We start from the raw sequence: 18,158 nt of genomic DNA, 5'->3' as shown, positions 1-18,158 counted from the left end.
TGTTGTTCTCTAAAGGTTTCCTTTTTTAAAGGGTCTTTTTCTTGTATCATAAGTGAAGAATTTTAGCTCTCTCAAATTTTTGATAGTGTGTTTTAAATGTTTCTTCTACCTTCATTCTGTTTCTAATATCTTTTAATACATATGATTTTGAATTTATTTTCTATGGAGGCAACTAAAAAGATTATTGAGGCTCTGTGCAATTGTATGCAGTATGTCCAAGCATACGTAGTCTTCACTTTTCAGTGACATGGTAGGACTATTTATGGAAGTTATTGATAGTATCTTTAGGTTTCTTCTTTAAGGTCAATGACATTGCCCAGATAAGACTCTTTTAATCACCTTCCTACAGAGGAGGTACCTGGCCGCCATTGTTCTGAGGACCAGTTGAGTTGATTAAAACAAAGGAAAGTCTGCTTTTTAAACAAACTTTCAGGAGTTCTTCTTGCTACTGTCTCCTTTCCTGACCTTTTTTCCCTGCTATGCCTTTAAAATTCCTCTACTATTGTTTCAATAGTTTCAGGAAGTAGCAGTAGTAAATACTTATATTTAATCTACCATTTTGAGAAGACAGGCCAGCTTAAGTGTATTAGTTTTCTATCACTGTTATAATCAATTACCACAAATTTGGACCATAAATAACACGAATGTATAATCCCACAGCCTGTAGCTAGACGTTTGACATGGGTCTCACTGGGCTAAAAATACGTTACTAGGGCTGCAATTCTATCTGGAGGCTCTAGAAGAGAATTCATTTCCTTGATATTTTCAATTTCTAGAGGCCATCCATATTCTTTGGCTCATTGCCCTCTCCTTGCATCATCAAAGCCGAGAAAGTTGCATCTCTTTGTGCCTTTCTTTCATAGTCATATCTTCTTCTGACTCTTCTACCTTCTGCCTCCACTTTTAAGGACCATTGTGATTACACTGGGCTCACTAAATAATCTAAAATAATCTTCCCATATCTGTCCTTAACGTAATCACATATGCCAGTCCCTTTTGCCAAGCAAGGTAACATATTCACAGGTTCCAGAGATTATAATGTGGATTTCATTGGGGACTGTTATTCTATCTCACTAATCTTTCTTACTTATCCCCTTTTATATAAAAAGAATGTAGTTTCAACAAAATATTTTTCCCCATATCTAAGTATATTTAAAAATAGGGGCAGCGTTTATTTTCATTAATGACGTCCTTCCTTGTGAAGAAACGTATTTAACAAGACATTATTTAATTATTCTCTTAGGAGTCTATTTTTGACCTAGTTGTGAGAAAATGTCTGACCAGGCTTTATTTTCCAGTTCTTCACAGAAGTGGAAAAAACAAAATAAAACAACAAAGCAATGTTTCATTAAATAGATTGAAAATAACGTCCATAACTTCAATGTCCTGAATCTAAGCTTGTACATCAAGTCTGCTTTTCTTGGTTAGCATCCTATGCTTTGGTCTTAAAAAATATCAAAGGTGGATTTAAATTTCAGTACATAACTTAAAAGCTAGTGTCAGTATTTGTTGGCAGAAAAATATGTGCCACATAGACACTTAAAATGTACGAAAGCTTGTGACCTAGAAATTAATTTTAGAAAATAAATTCCATTGTATTTTAACCAAAAGAACAATGAACTGTATGCAGAGACATTGGATGGGCCCATGGGAGTTGGTATTTTGATCAAGGTTTACGTTTCAGTGGCTGACTGAATGAGAAGGGGAAATCAGAAAATGTCACGTAGATGAAGTTTTATTTTTATAAATCAAAGTTGATAACATGTCTTCTACCCAGTATTCCATTATTACAATGATATGGACTTACAGTGATAAAGACTTGTAAAGTCTATGAGATATATGGCTTCCTTTTTTGTTAAAGCGTCCTAAATAAATGATTGGTTTTTATAATCAACTTTTATCTCTTCTCCCTCTTACACTGATGAAGTGACTTCTTGGTTTCATAAGCTATTTGTATTAAAAGGAAAATTGTGCACAGAATCGTTGCAGGAAGGGGGGCCCAAGAGTGGGCTCTTGTCTAACACTCGGAAATGAACTGTCTGAGGAGACACACGTGCTGACAAAGCAGGAGACGTTATTGGGAAGGAGCGCCCAGGCGGAAAGCAGCAGTGTAAGGGAACTCAGAACTGCTCTGCTGTGTGGTTTGCAGTCTCGGGTTTAATGGTGATGGGATTAGTTTCCGGATTGTCTCTGGCCAATCATTATGACTCAGGGTACCTTCTGGTGGTGCGTGCAATCACTCAGCCAAGATGGATTCCAGCGAGGAGGATTCTGGGATGTTGGTAGGACATGTGGACTAGCGTCTCCTTTCTCCTTTTGACTTTTCCCGTATTCTTGTGGTTGGTGGTGGCTTGTTAGTCCTTGTTAGTTCAATCTCTGTCGTAAGATAACTCATGCAAATTGTTACTGTCTTTGCCTGGCCAGGGCAGGCGGTTTCAGTCAGTGTTTCCCCTAACAGAATAAGACAATTAATTATATTATAGACTTGCATTTTTGTATAGGTTTGACTTCACTGGCTCTCACTTTCCCTGTATGTAAGATTTATAGTATGAAACTATATTACATTACATTCTGAGATTTGTATTTCACATTATTCAGAATTTTTCTTAAAATATCTAGATTTGGACATGTGAATGAACTCTCTCATCCACCTGTGGTTTTTTGACTAAGTTGACTCATGTTTAATGTCAGACACTTTCCATTCTTGATGACTTACAGAGTTGATATTTAACAGTAAAGAAAACTTTAAGTGGCAGATATTTGGTAAATTGAGATCTATTCTGTGATAAAATATACAGTTTCTTAAAGAAAGTAAGATTAATGATAAATCTTAGGCTAGTTAGTGGATAAAATAATTATTGATGATTAAGTTGGAGGACAAAAAAAGTTTGCATGGAGAAGTATACATTACAGTTAGTCTTGAAGCAGGTAGTTTCCCTCTTGGATGAGAACCAAATGTTGGTACAGTTGGAATGGAGCACTAACTGCGAATGACCAATATTTATACCAATAATGTATTCTCAATCCATAAGTTATTTTTTAGTCACTGGTTATATATTTTATCTTGTTTCTTTTCCCAATACCTTATATTAATATTTTCCAAATTGTCAAGCATGCCTTTTATATAAGGGAGCTCTTACTTGAGGATGATGGAATCAATTTTACCTTATGCAGAATCTGTACCACCTGTTGTCCATTGACATGAACTTTCTGGGCACTCATCCAGTTTGAAATTAACTTCAGGGTTGCCACGTCCACAGAGACCCATCATCTTAAAAGCTTCAAATCAATAAACACTTGTTTGGTCAATTTTGTGTGCCTACTATGTTGTAGGTGTTATGATATACACTAGAGTTATAGAAGGTAATAAAAGCTTTTCAAACTTCTTAGAAATGACTGTTAATGAAAATACACTTCTGAATGTTTTGAAGCATAACTGCATAGGATACTACGGGCACACTGAGGAAGAAAGTGATCCAATTCATATCAGGTGTGGGATTGGGGTGGGGTTAAAGAGGGTGGAAGGATCTTGAAAAGCATTTTGCAGGAAAGGTTACTGGGATTGTGTTTTCAGAGATTTGGAGAAATTACATAGATAATGAAAAGGAGAAGTAAAGGAAGCAGTGTTATAGATTCATAGAGTTTGGAAAACATGTGTTGCAAATATAAGTAGCTCAGAAAGACTAGAACATGGGGTATGATCATGGGGTACATTAGATCATGGAGTACATTAATATAGGAGATAATCAGAAAGGTAAGTAGGGACCCATTCATAAAAGATATTATAGCCCTCAAAAAATAGTTGGGTTTTTATGTGGAAGACAACTTTTAAAGATTTTGAAAGGACGATGGAATCAGATATGTATTTTAAAAAGTTCATTCTTCCAATATACACAAGGGATAAATAAATAAACTCCACAATTTTTATTTCATTGGAACCAATATATTTTTCATTATACTTTATTTACAGCTTACATCCCTCAGAATTTATGAGGCTTGCAAAATGTTATAGGAGAATATAAATAAAACTGAATACACAGAGAGATGAGAAAAAAAACCCAAAAAAACATATTCTTACTGTAAAGTTAATTTAAATACTATAACTGAATGTAATATTTCACTCCTGGCAAGTAGGGGGAAGAAAAGAAAATCATTTTATGTAGTTCCCCTTATCTGAAAAGGAAAATGCTAGAAATTCCCCAAAGAACAACCAACAATTTCAGATCTTTTTAGCTCTCATTATACTTTCACAACATTGTCTCTTTTCTCAACCATTGCAATTAAGCACTCCAAATTACCTGAACTGGTCCCCAAAGGAAAGTGTTATTTGAAAGTGTATTTCCTCTCTTTCATTCACTTGATACATTTAAGAGCATTAACTTGATTTAAAGAAAGATGGTAAAATTCAAACTCTGAAGAAGCAAATATTAAAACAATATAACAGTTTTAATATTGTCAGCTTGCTAATCAAGAGGTCATTTTTGTATCAGCTATGTGTTTTAGAGGAAGAACTCCTTTCATCTCTAATCCAAGAAGGAATTTCAGAAAAAGCAATATCTGGTGTCAGCACATAAATTTGAGTAGTCTGGAATAATATTATAGACTTTCCATTATTTAAAATTTAATAATTAAAGAGTCACTGGTTAAATCACTAGAATTTAAAATTTATGCAACAAAATGTCTTTTTCCGATAATTATTTGCAAAGAAATAAAATCTTGATTGTTATTAGACACCATTCAAAGAAATAAATGTTCTTGCATTGACCCTTTCATTCAACCTTGGGATTCAGCATAGTGACCCACCAATGTAGACCACATCCCTGGAACGGTGTGAGCTTTGATAAGATACAAAACAGAGTTGTTGCTTTACAATTTTAATTTATAGCTTTTACCACATCTAGGGAAAGAGAAATAAAAACAAAGCCAATCAATGGTATATATCTTGGTGTCCCCCAAATCATATAGATCATTTGAAATTTCAATAAAATTGAATTGACCTCCCTAATCAACATCTGGAATGATGGGCACAGATACAGTGTATTCTCTGAGTATCTTGGTTGGGTTAGACAAATGCCAACCTCCACTTGGATTCACCATATAACCCTGGCTTAATTTATATATAGTGAAAAGTGAAATAAACATGGCAGACATTTTTTTTTGCCATACTAAGATAGATTTAATTTTAATTAAAGGTTTATCTTTCATTTTCTTTCAGAATAATTCTTCAACTTAGTGTGCTTTCTTGGAAGAAATTCATTCCTGAACTATCTGAGTATTCAGTATGTTTACTGGTAGATGACTTGGCCAAAACCAGACAGGAAACAATAGTGAGAAGCCTGAAGATAAGAAAGCAAGTCAGCCAAACTCCATCTCAAAGTAGTTTAAAAACATCTGAATCTCTGATCACTATTCTAAGTACTTGCTTTAATTAGTGTTAGAATTCATACCTATTCAGTGCATTAAAAATAACTAGATCATAGTTTAAAAATAATAAATGACCTGATATATTTTGGTGTACATATATTTATACACATTCCCAGAAAGTTTGAAATGTAGAAATAATACTCTTTGTTTGAGAGGGAGGAAAGAGACTACAATAATTATTTTAGCTGTTTGCATTCACATATATAAATGATTTCAAAATAAATACGCAAGTTGTAGAAGAATTATAAAATACTCATAATTTTTTAAGACAAGAGGAGGACTATTTTTGTATTTATCTGTGAATGAGACACTCAGGTCATAGAATAATTTTAGTTGAGTCTAGAAGAGGAAACTAGTTCTAATGCAGAAAATTCAGTGACTCTAGTCTGCACCAGGCCTCCATGTAAACAAACTGAATGGTTTGAATAGATTGCCACATACTGTGACTTGATTGTCATTAATTCTTTACAGGAAACAGGTGACCCCTTATTTGCCAAAGTGTAGAACCATTTTTTGTTCCATATTCATCTTCCAGATAGAAGCTACTCCTATGCCAATGAGGACATATTGGTATTGAATTACATCACATTCTCTTCCAGGACTATGGTACTGGGTGTGCAATTACTGTTCCAACTATCCTCAGAAAGTTTTAGATACATGCCCACTGAACTTTTTTTTTTTAACATCTTTATTGGAATATAATTGTTTTACATTGTTGTGTTAGTTTCTGCTGTATAACAAAGTGAATCAGCTATATGTATACTTATATCCCCATATCTTCTCCCTCTTGTGTCTCCCTCCCACCCTCCTTCCAGGTAGTCACAAAGCACCGAGCTGATCTCCCTATGCTATGCAGCTACTTCCTACTAGCTATCTATTTTACATTTGGTAGTGTATATGTCCATGCCACTCTCTCACTTCGTCCCAGCTTACCCTTCCCCCTCCCCGTATACTCAAGTCCATTCTCTACCTCTACGTCTTTATTCCTGTCCTGCCCCTAGGTTCTTCAGAACCTTTTTTTTTTTTTTTTTAGATTCCATATATATGTGTTAGCATACAGTATTTCTTTTTCTCTTTCTGACTTACTTCACTCTGTATGACAGATTCTACGTCCATCCACCTCACTACAAATAACTCAGTTTTGTTACTTTTTAATGGCTGAGTAATGTTCCGTTGTATATATGTGCCACATCTTCTTTATCCATTCATCTGTCAATGGGCACTTAGGTTGCTTCCATGTCCTGGCTATTGTAAATAGTACTGCAATGAACACTGTGGTGCATGACTCTTTTTGAGTTATGGTTTTCTCAGGGTATATGCCCAGTAGTGGGATTGCTGGGTCATATGGTAATTCTATTTTTAGATTTTTAAGGAACCTCCATACTGTTCGCCATAGTGGCTATATCAATTAACATTCCCACTAACAGAGTAGGAGGATTCCCTTTTTCTCCACAACCTCCCCAGCATTTATTGTTTGTAGATTTTTTGATGGTGGTCATTCTGACTGGTGAGTGGTGATACCTAATTTTAGTTTTGATTTGCATTTCTCTAATGATTAGTGACATTGAGCATCCTTTCATGAGTTTGTTGTTAATCTGTATATCTTCCTGGGAGACATGTTTATTTAGGTATTCTGCCCATTTTTGCATTGGGTTGTTTGTTTTTTTGATATTGAGCTGCTTGAGCTGCTTGTATAATATGGAGATTAATCCTTTGTCAGTTGCATCGTTTGCAAATATTTTCTCCCATTCTGAGGGTGTTTTTTTTTGTCTTGTTTATGGTTTCCTTTGCTGTGCAAAACTTTTAAGATTCATTAGGTCCCATTTGTTTATTTTTGTTTGTATTTCCATTTCTCTAGGAGGTGGGTCAAAAAGGATTTTGTTGTGATTTATGTCATAGAGTGTTCTACCTATGTTTTCCTCTAAGAGTTTTATAGTGTCTGACTTTATATTTAGGTCTTTAATCCATTTTGAGTTTATTTTTGTGTATGGTATTAGGGAGTGTACAAATTTCATTCTTTTACATGTAGCTGTCCAGTTCTCCCAGTACCACTTATTGAAGAGGCTGTCTTTTCTCCATTGTATATTCTTGCCTACTTTATTAAAGATAAGGTGACCATATGTGTGTGGGTTTATCTCTGAGCTTTCTATCCTGTTCCATTGAACTACATTTCTATTTTTGTGCCAGTACCATACTGTCTTGATTACTGTAGCTTTGTAGTATAGTCTGAAGTCAGGGAGCCTGATTCCTCCAGCTCTGTTTTTCTATCTCAAGATTGCTTTGGCTATTTGGGGTCTTTTGTGTTTCCATACAAATTGTGCAATTTTTTGTTTTAGTTCTGTGAAAAATATCATTGGTCGTTTGATAGGGAGTGCATTGAATCTGTAGATTGCTTTGGGTACGATAGTCATTTTCACATTATTGATTCTTCCAATCCAAGAACATGGTATATGTCTCCATCTGTTTGTATCATCTTTAATTTCTTTCATCAGTGTCTTATAGTTTTCTGCATACGGTTTTTTGTCTCCTTAGGTAGATTTATTCCTAGGTATTTTATTCTTTATGTTACAATGGTAAATAGGAGTGTTTCCTTAATTTATCTTTTAGATTTTTCATCATTAGTGTATGGGAATGCAAGAGATTTCTGTGCATTAATTTTGTATCCTGCTACTTTACCAAATTCATTGATTAGCTCTAGTAGTTTTCTCGTGACATCTTAGGATTCTCTATGTATAGTAGCATCATGTCATCTGAAAACAATGACAGTTTTACTTCTTCTTTTCCTATTTGAAATGCTTTTATTTCTTTTCATCTCTGATTGCTGTGGCTAAAACTTCCAAAACTATGTTGAATACTAGTGGTGAGATTGGGCAAACTTGTTTTGTTCCTGATCTTAATGGAAATTCTTTCAACTTTTCACCATTGAGAATGATGTTGGCTGTGGGTTTGTCATATATGGCCTTTATTATGTTGAGGTAAGTTCCCTCTGTGCCACTTTCTGGAGAGTTTTTATCATAAATGGGTGTTGAATTTTGTTGAAGGCTTTTTCTGCATCTATTGAGATTATCATATATAAACCAGAAGTTTTTATATGTTTAAAAATTAAGAAAGCACTTCAAATTGTCCATCGTTCATAGAAGAAATTGTAATGGGGATTAGATTATATTTAAGAATGCAGTTAAAGCAAAAGAGAATTTAATACCTTAAGTGCATGAAAATATTAGAAGAGGAAAGTAATTAAAATTAATGAGCTAAGAATATCTCTCAAGAAGTTAGCTATTTAAAAAGAGCATAATAAAAGCAAAGAAAATCAGATAAATAAAATAATCAAGAAAATAGCAAGAATTAATGAATCATAAAGCAAATAAAAATTAGTGATTATTAGCAAATTTAAAAAATTGACAACCTCTTGCAAAATTGATCAAGAAGGAAAAGTAGGTACCAAAACAATATCAAGAATAAAAAGGTGAGTATCACTGCAGATGCTGCAGTAAATAAAAAGATAAGAAAAGGAAATTATGAACCATTATTTTGATGCCTTTGAAGATTTAGATGAAATGGAAATTTTTTCTAGAAAATATTTCAGTTGCCAAAATTGACATAGAAATGTACAGAAATTATAAATCTATAATCATTATAGAAAATGAATCAGTAAATTAAAGTCTTTTTAATATTTATTTGTTTGGGCTGTGCTGGGTGTTAGTTGTGGCACAAGGGATTTTTCGTTGCAGCACGTGGGATCTTTAGTTGTGGCCTGCAGACTCTTAGTTGCAGCATGTGGACTTCTTAGTTTCAGCATGTGGACTCTTAGTTGTGGCGTGTGAACTCATAGTTGTGGCATGCATGTGAGATCTAGTTCCCAGGCCCCCTGCATTGGGAGTGCAGCGTCTTACCAACTGGACCACCAGGGAAGTCCCAGTAAATTAAAGTCTTAAGACAAAGAAAACTCCATGGATGGATGGTTTCTCTAATAAATTCTATCAAACAGTCTTGAAATAATTTATTTAAATATTAAGCAATTTCAGAGAATAGAGAATGAGACACTCCAGATTGTTTTAAGTGATCAGCATAATCTTAATACTACATCTAAAACAACACTTTTAACTTTGCCACTGTTTTAATAAAAGAAATTTACCCTGTCTTTCCCCAGAAGTGATGTCCTTGTGATTAGGAGGGGAACAGGCAAAAATCTTGCATTTTGTTTTAATTGACCCTTCCATTGATCCAAGCTACAATCTTTACAGTCTTTGTTGAAACTTAGAAACAGATTGGGTTTATAAGTGTATTTCAACTTTGGACACCATAAAAGGAAGATGGGGGGTATCAAATTGTGGTTCTTTCGAGCTGATGTTATCCTTTAAGTTTACTGTCTCTCTGTATCTTTAACTATGGCCTCCTGATAAACAAATACACTACTCAGTGGTAAAGAGTTATTGGTTGCCAAAGACCAAATACTTTACCTAACACATTTCATTTTTAGTAGGACATTTTCTGTCAACACCAAGATCTTAAGCCAAAGCAATCACAATAATTAAAAAAAACACACACACAAGTATATGTGGGTAGGCCTCTTGTTGTTCTAAAAGCACAATATATAGATCGGTAGGTAGATAGGGTTTATAGATAGCTACCATTTATATGTAATATACCAAGTTGGAAAGATGATACCTGGAAGATAAGACATCTAAGAACTGCCTCCTTAAAAAATTGCACAGAAGATAAAAGAAAGGGGGCTATAAACAATACTACCCATAATGGACAATTCTCTCTATATTTTGATAACTCAGTTTAGTATGCATCATTTTTTTCCAGTATATTTCATTAGACCTTTATCTGATTTTTCAAAGCCAAAGTCTAAATCACCAAATAGATAACAATACATCTCTTGAGAAGATGCATCACTCTGAATGCACTAATGGGTATTCTAAAAAAGTCTGTCCGACGTCATACAGAAATACAAATGTATTTTATGTGGTATTTCCCAGATATGCATATTATAAGCAGATCTTTCTTGGTAACTTCCAATAATTGTAATTTCTTTTTCTATGTCCTTTTAAATTATTACCTTAGAGATATATGATAGGAAGAAAAGGATACATAAAACTGATGTTCAATGAAAGAGTAGCTCTGGCAGTTAAAATTCTTTGTAGACAAATTAATATATTAATTCAAATTCCTTTCCATGGTAACACAGTCCTCAGTGAACTGACTCTGGCCTATCTCCAAATTTTCAGTTTCTCCTCCCACTTCCGAATCCAACTTGCCAGGCCACCAAAATATATTTCTTGAAATAAGCCTCAAGTGAGTATTAGTAAACATAGACAGAAAACAAAGTTTTAATAGGTACAGAATTTTTGGAGAGCAAAGTCATATACAGGTATTAACCTCTAAAAAGTACAGAGACACGTGTAATTCATTTAAGACAGTCATGCATAGTCATGATTATGCTACAATCACTAACTCATGATATCACACAAAACACTTTGTGTTTCTGCACTGAATTCAATGGTAATGCTTTGGGGTTCACATGAAATTTGGTTTTTAACCCTTTTGGTTTAAGTGCAGTTTACATGAAATTCACTCATTCTAAACACTCAAGCAATGACTTTTAGTAAATCCACAAAGCTGTGCAAGAGTCACTTAATCCAATTTTAGAATCTTTCCATTATCCTCAAAGATCTCCCCTTTGCAGTCACTATTTTTTCCAAACCCCACCTGCAGGCGGTCACTAATCTCCTTTCTGTCTCTTACAGATTTGCCTTTTTCTGAATATTTCATATATATAGAATCATAAAAAATATAGTCTTTTGTGTCTGAATTCACCCACTTAGCATAATACTTTAGAGGGTCATCCATGTTGTTGCATGGTACATCAGTAGTTTCTTCTTTTCTATTGCTGATTAATAATATTCCATTGTACAGCTATATCACCTTGTGTTTATCCATTACTCTGTTGATGAACATTTAGGCTGCTTCCAGTTTTTGGCTACTGTATCATGAATAATACTGCAATAAACATTCTCATACAAATCTTTTTGTGGTCCTGTGTTTTCATTTCTTTTGGGAAGAATCCCAGAAGTGAATTTGCTGGTTTGTGTGTAAATTTATGCTCAATATTTTGAGAATTACCAGTTTTTCAAATTGGGTCCACCATTTGACAGTTCCACTAGCAAGGTGTGAGGGTTCCCATTTCTCCATATCCTTACCACACTTACTACTGTCTGTTTGAGTATATATTATCCTAGAGGGCATAAAGTGATATTTTATTGTGGTTTAACTTACATTTCCCTAATAACTAATGACATTGAGCATTTTGTCATAGCGCTTAGTGGCTAAGTATATATTTTCTTTGATGAAATATCAATTTTAAGATTTTATTAATTTTTATTGGGTCAAAATTGTAATTGTATATATAAGATACAAATAGTTTTACCATATCTGAATTATAATTATTTTCCCTTTTGTTTTTCATTTTCTTAATGGTGTCCTTAGAAATAAACTTTTTAGTTTTTATGAAGTCCAATTTATCGGGTTTTTTTTTTTTTTTTTTTTTTTTTTTGCGGTATGCGGGCCTCTCTCTGTTGTGGCCTCTCCCGTTGCGGAGCACAGGCTCCGGACGCGCAGGCTCAGCGGCCATGGCTCACGGGCCTAGCCGCTCCGCGGCATGTGGGATCTTCCTGGACCGGGGCACGAACCCGTGTCCCCTGCATCGGCAGGCGGACTCTCAACCACTGCGCCACCAGGGAAGCCCTATCGTATTTTTTAGTGGATCATGCTTTTAGCATCACATTTTAGAAATCTTTGACTAATCAAAGTCATGAACATTTTCTTCTGTTTTCTTATGAAATGTTTATAGTTTTAACTCTTGTATTTAAATCTGTCAGGCATTTTAAGCTAATGTTTGTGTATGGTGTGAGATACATATAAATATCTGCATGTGTATATCTTATTGTTCCAGGACGTTTTGTTGAAAAGTTCATCTTTTCCCTTCCAAAATGATTTGACACCTTTGTGAAAAATCAATGTACCACAAATGTAAGGGTTTATTTTTGTATTATCAAACCTGTTCTATTGATCTACTTCTCTATTCTTATGATATGACCAGACCGTCTAGATTATTGTAACTTTAAAATTAGCAAGTTTTCAAAGTGGATGAATAATTTAACACAGGCATACAGTGTTATGTATCTGTGTTCATGTGATGAATTTACTAACTAAATAATCACATGAGCACCGATAATCTTTCTATTATTGGAAGAAATGCAAATTAAAATAATTTTTAAATTCAAATAAATTCTTATTAAACTATAACAATGAATTAATGAGTTATAAAACCAAAAATCAACTTAGACTGTGCATTTTTATGTTTGAGTCTACACCCTGGAAATATATATGAAGAAAAAAAAGCTTTTTTAAAAATCTTTTAGCAAGGAACACAATACAGTGTACTGCATGAAAGTAAAAAAACAAACAAGCAAAAAGACTGTCCCAAGCAACCAAAAAAATTGAGGATAAACCATATGGAATACCACAATGTCAATAAACTGAGAAAAATGTGTACTCTGTCAGACATGAAAATACAGTATAAGAAATATATTAAGTTGCATAACCAGAGCTGAAAATAAAACAGAAATAGTGATTAGAGCATTTTACTATATTGCTTTGGATAAATGACAAAGGTCAGATGTAAATTTGGTGTGATTAAATAGCTTTATTAACCTCATGTTTGTTTGCCTTGTAAATTTACCTAACTTTCATTGGATGTACTTCTTCTGTATAATTGCCCAGGGTCATAATTATTACATACAAATACATATTGTTCACTACACCTATTCTACATTTCTCCTGTCCTCATATCTCTTATTATCTCCAGACTATTATTGTTGACTCCATCTTTGAAATGAAAGATGTTACCATAGGTTAGGGTCTCAGCACTACAGAGCATCTATTAGCAAGAAACCCAAGGGATAAATAGCAAATGATTAGTGTGTCTCATCCGTCCTCTGAGGCTAAGATAGCACTATTAGTGCTTTTTCCTACTGTGAAAAGAAAGCCAAGGACCAAGCTGAGATTTAGAACAAGAGATTCTGGTAAAGACCTCTGTTGCAGTGCAGTTTACTTTCCGGCATCCCAACACACAGAACACTAACGTGCTCTGTGCAAAAATTTGATATCAGGAGATTTCAGAAATAGGCATTGAGATATAAAATCAGACAGTTTTTTCCTAACCATGGTGAATTCTGTATTATTCTCCTAATATTGAGTTACTGCTGTGAAAGAGGGAACAGAAACATTTTTTCCTGCTCATGAGATGGCCATTATTTAAACAGTTTCATACAAACACATGTATTAATTGTGATTTGACTCTGGCAAATTTGATGTGTTTTTTCAAAAAATCTTCCTTTTTCCCTCCTATAATCATCCTATGGACTGACATGTTAGCGTAGTCTTTTCCATCGTTCTAACAGCCAAAAGTAACCTGTATTCCTTTTCCATTTAGGTCATGGAGGTTAATTGGCACTGTGCCTACTGACTTATTAATAACGGCTAGCATGCAGAGGACTTTTTTTATTAAACCATTCTGCATTCAATTTATGATGCCTGTGACTCATTATGACGTTTGTAATAATGCTGTAACTGTAAGAAGAGTATTTATGATTTTTGATTAGCAAAAGAAAGATTAGCTTCACCTTGTAATGTCAATTAAAAAGAAGAGAAGGGCTTCACTGGTGGCACAGTGGTTGGGGGTCCGCCTGCCGATGCAAGGGGACACGGGTTCGTGCCCTGGTCCGGGAAGATCCCACATGTCGCGGAGCGGCTGGGCCCGTGAGCCATGGCCGCTGAGCCTGCGTGTCCGGAGCCTGTGCTCCACAATGGGAGAGGCCACAACAGTGAGAGGCCCACGTACCACAAAAAAAAAAAGAAAAAGAAAAAGAAAAAAGAAGAGAAAAGCATAATGAGTCTTCCAAATATATAGTTCACAACATAGTTGTAAACACTTTGATCTCTAAATCAATGCTTCTGTCCAAGAGAAAACATAATTGCTTTCTACTACTAAATTTAGCAGTTACCAACAATTTTAATTTTTGGTTGTTAGTCCACAAAGTATGGTGAGATCCTTTAAGACACAATTCTGTAGTTATCTTAATGATTTGCATGTTGGCTTTTATGAAATAGTTTTAAGTTTCTAAAAGGTCTGGTTTTACTGATTGCTTTTGCTGATTACTTGGGAATGAATTCATTGCTTTTGGAAAAGCGTCATTCAATAGATTTTCACTTTTCTGCTCATTTATAAATTTTAATGTCGAATATAAAAGTCACTAAAATGATTTAATTATAGCTATATGAGATTATACAGAGGTATTCCCTGGATGTATCTGAATGAGAAGATGACTGGTCTCCCTTCTTCTGCATATGTATACGAGTATATGTTTCTATTATATTTATGTTTCCATTCCATTCCAACGAATAGTACCGGAAGACATTCATTAACAAGTAGGGTGGAAATAAGGGCTCAAATATAGGGTGAAGAAGAAGAATAAAGAGGAATAAAACAAAACTGAAGAAAAAAAGAAAAATGCTGTCTGAAAATAAAAACAATTTGGTATGTGGTTACATTATTTTATTCAAGTAAATTAAATATACTTGATAATATATATGTAAATATAATAATTAAATTTTTTATTTAAAATGCTAAGATCAATCAATTAAAAAACAAATTAATCAAACTGATTTTAAAGCCTTGGTGAGAGACAATTTCTTTGTAAATAATGAGAGCCAGCGGGATTCTTCTTTGCAAACCCTAGTGACACACATGGATTTGTACTATGCATACGTTTGACAATAAAGAATGCATATTCTTTATTATTTGGGTAAAAAATTTATTTTAACTATTGTCACAAGAGAATCCATGAAGAAGGAATTTTTAAAAATTTACTTATTGTTTCTAATTTGGGAAGGGTACTTTGAGTGACTGCCCTGGGAGGGGAAGTCTAGGCCTTTGATGCCTTGTTCTGTACAAAACAAAGTAATAACCATACTGTTATTCATAAAACACTAATAAGGAATTTGGAGTTTGCTGTAAGCAGGGAGAAATTGGAGTGTGGGAAGGGAAGTAGTCAGGTAACAAGACACATAAGGCTGGGTTTCTGGGGAAGGATGGCCAGAGAAAAATGCCCACTTATGATGAGGCCAAAGATCTTTTAAGGATAACTGGACATGCAAGCTTTTCTGACATATAAAAGTTGTTCACCACTCAAAATATTCACTAAAATTTCCCATGCATTAAAAACTTCGGATGCAACAGTTGGGGAAAAAATGAGCAAAAGTGATTTAGTTGCCTGTCTAGGTTAGTGTTGTAAAGCAGAAAGCAAGTGCTCATGGAGAGAGGGGTTCAAGTCAGAATTAGTTTATCAGAGGTCACAACTGGTAGTTCAAAATTGCCATGAAAATGTAAACTGTCAAAATTTTACTTACGATTTAAGGAAAACTTTCCACTTCCCACAGTTGTTTCTGAATAACACTGGAAGTCAAAATCAACTCAAAGACTCAAGTAGATAATTTGGGGTTTGTATGTTGTTTCGCATGTTATTTTGTGAATAAACGTCCCTGTATGTTAACAACGCCACAGGTGTATCCAAGTGCATTAAAGTTTTAGAAGCCCAGTCCTATAGCACTACAGGCCAGATCCATGCTATGCTCTATGCAGAAGTGAGATAAATGTTAATCCCTCATGATTTCTCATCTGGAGATCTGAGAGCTCTTTATGCCTTGTGCCTGGTGTAAAAACAGTTTTTTATTTTCAGCCTAGTGTTTGTGTCTCCTTAAGCCCTCAGGCACAGGTTCATTGCCCCTGCCAGGGAATTATTATCCAGGACAGCACTATGCTATCTTCAGCACAGAAATCTTTTCTCTAATTCTTTTTTTAGGTTAAAAAAAAATCTGTCTTGCAAATAACTCCTAGTGGACTCACCAAATGTTCATCAGACAGGCCTAGAAACAAGCTGACTCAAAATCTTGTGACACTACATCCAATTATAAAGTGATATAGTGACGTGATTGGGATAGATCTCTAAAGCTACATTGCCTGGATTTGAATCCTTGCTTCTTCATTTACCTTCTGTAAGATCTCGGGCAAACTACGAAATATTCCTTCAAGTCCCCATCTATAAAATGGAGCTAATTATAGCACTTATAGATTAATTGAGTTAACCTATGTGAATGTAAATATTTTAGAAACTTTCCCAGAATAGAAAGCATTAGACAATATTAAATATTAGAAATATTATCTATTAGAAAATGTTGAATGATACATATTAGATAATATTGTTTCTATAGCACAGCAATATGATTTAGTCACTAACAGTGACCATGTTTCTTTTTTTCGACTTTAACTTTTCCCTTGGATCCCTGGGTCTTGAAAAATATCGTATGGGCTGATTAGGCAATGAGCTAGCCATTAGTACATGCAATTAGGATGTGAGCAGTAGTCCAGGGCCTTCATGCACTCATATACTCAACAAATATTTATTGAGCTCCTAATATGTACTATGACTATGCTAGTGTCTAGGAGCACAGTGATGACAATAATTAATCCCCGTCCTCAAAAAAGTATGCAGTTTATTAGATAGGTATGCAAATTAAAAATTATAAAGACACTAATAATAATGAGAATAATATATGAGAAAAGGTGGGAAAATAATCGAAGAAGATATTAGGTTGATTTGTAAGAGCAACATAGAGTGTCACAGAACAGGCAACAGTAACCTAAGACTTGAAAGAAGAGTAAGATTTTTTCCATAAGTAAGTCAGGTTGAGTATTTCTGAGAAAAGAACAGCAAATGCAAAGATGGTAATGCAAATGGGAATTGTGCTTTGGAGACTGCAAAGAATTATAAATTCCTGTAGCATAAAGCTTGGGGGTGGTAGTGGTGGGCAAGGGGGCCAAATGACAAAGGCCCTGCATGCCATGTAGTAAATGTGAAAATTTCTCTTTCAGGTGAAGAGAACCATTGAAGAAGTTTGAACAAAGGCGTGAAAATGATGTGATTTACATGATGTCTCCCTGACAGACGTGATGACAGAAGGACTCAGGTACCAGGAACCAGTGATGCAGCTATTGGGTGTTCAGGCAAAGTATGATGATGAGTTCCTTGGTTAGAGGGAAGCTAGTGGGATAGAAGACAAGGGATTTAAGAAATACGTAAGTGGGAGAATGGTCTCAACTTCATGATTGTCTGGGTGCTGTGAATGTGGAAATATGAGGAAAGAACCGCTTCTGTGTTTCTAGCTAAATGCTGTTGAATAGATGGTGAAACTGACATGAGGTTCTAACTTCACTTGCCTTATAGCCTGAAACGCTCGGCAATGTGGATGACCTTTACTCTACAAGGTCACTTCAAAACTGTATAGGAGTGACCTACACAAGGAGGACTGTCACCTGCCATTTCTACCTAAGAACATATTAATACAGTTTATCACATTAATCATCACATTGAAATATATCTTTATAGCAGAACCTTGGAAGTATAAACCATAGGGCACATTTAGGATTTAGGTCTGTAAGACAGCACTGTGAGAGCCCTGCTTCATGAAGAGCAGAGACTTTACTGGAGGTGGGGAGCGGGGTCAGATAGGCTAGAGACTATGCAAATAGATACACACATATACTGTGAAAAGTTAGGAATAAAGTGATAGAAGAAGCGATGAGTAAATTAAAACTCATAAAAAAGTAA

At 34.7% G+C, this 18,158-nt stretch overlaps 1 protein-coding gene across 2 annotated transcripts in view; it reads left to right on the top strand.

Annotated features, from left to right (window-relative positions):
• KCNJ3 (potassium inwardly rectifying channel subfamily J member 3) overlaps positions 1-17,517 on the top strand; it is a 180,842-nt gene extending 163,325 nt beyond the window's left edge. The window contains exon 2 of one of the 2 annotated variants that reach the window (XM_060302435.1): positions 17,423-17,517. In XM_060302435.1, coding sequence (XP_060158418.1) covers positions 17,423-17,449 — 27 coding nt within the window. In that variant the 3' untranslated portion in view covers positions 17,450-17,517. The remainder of the gene's footprint in view (positions 1-17,422) is intronic. The other variant, XM_060302434.1, reaches the window with a different exon arrangement.
• The last annotated feature ends 641 nt before the right edge of the window (positions 17,518-18,158 follow it).

This window comes from Globicephala melas, chromosome 7 (assembly GCF_963455315.2).
Source record: "Globicephala melas chromosome 7, mGloMel1.2, whole genome shotgun sequence".
Taxonomy (NCBI): domain Eukaryota; kingdom Metazoa; phylum Chordata; class Mammalia; order Artiodactyla; family Delphinidae; genus Globicephala; species Globicephala melas.
Note: the sequence above shows the minus strand (reverse complement) of the source record. Positions and strands in the feature narration are given on the sequence as shown.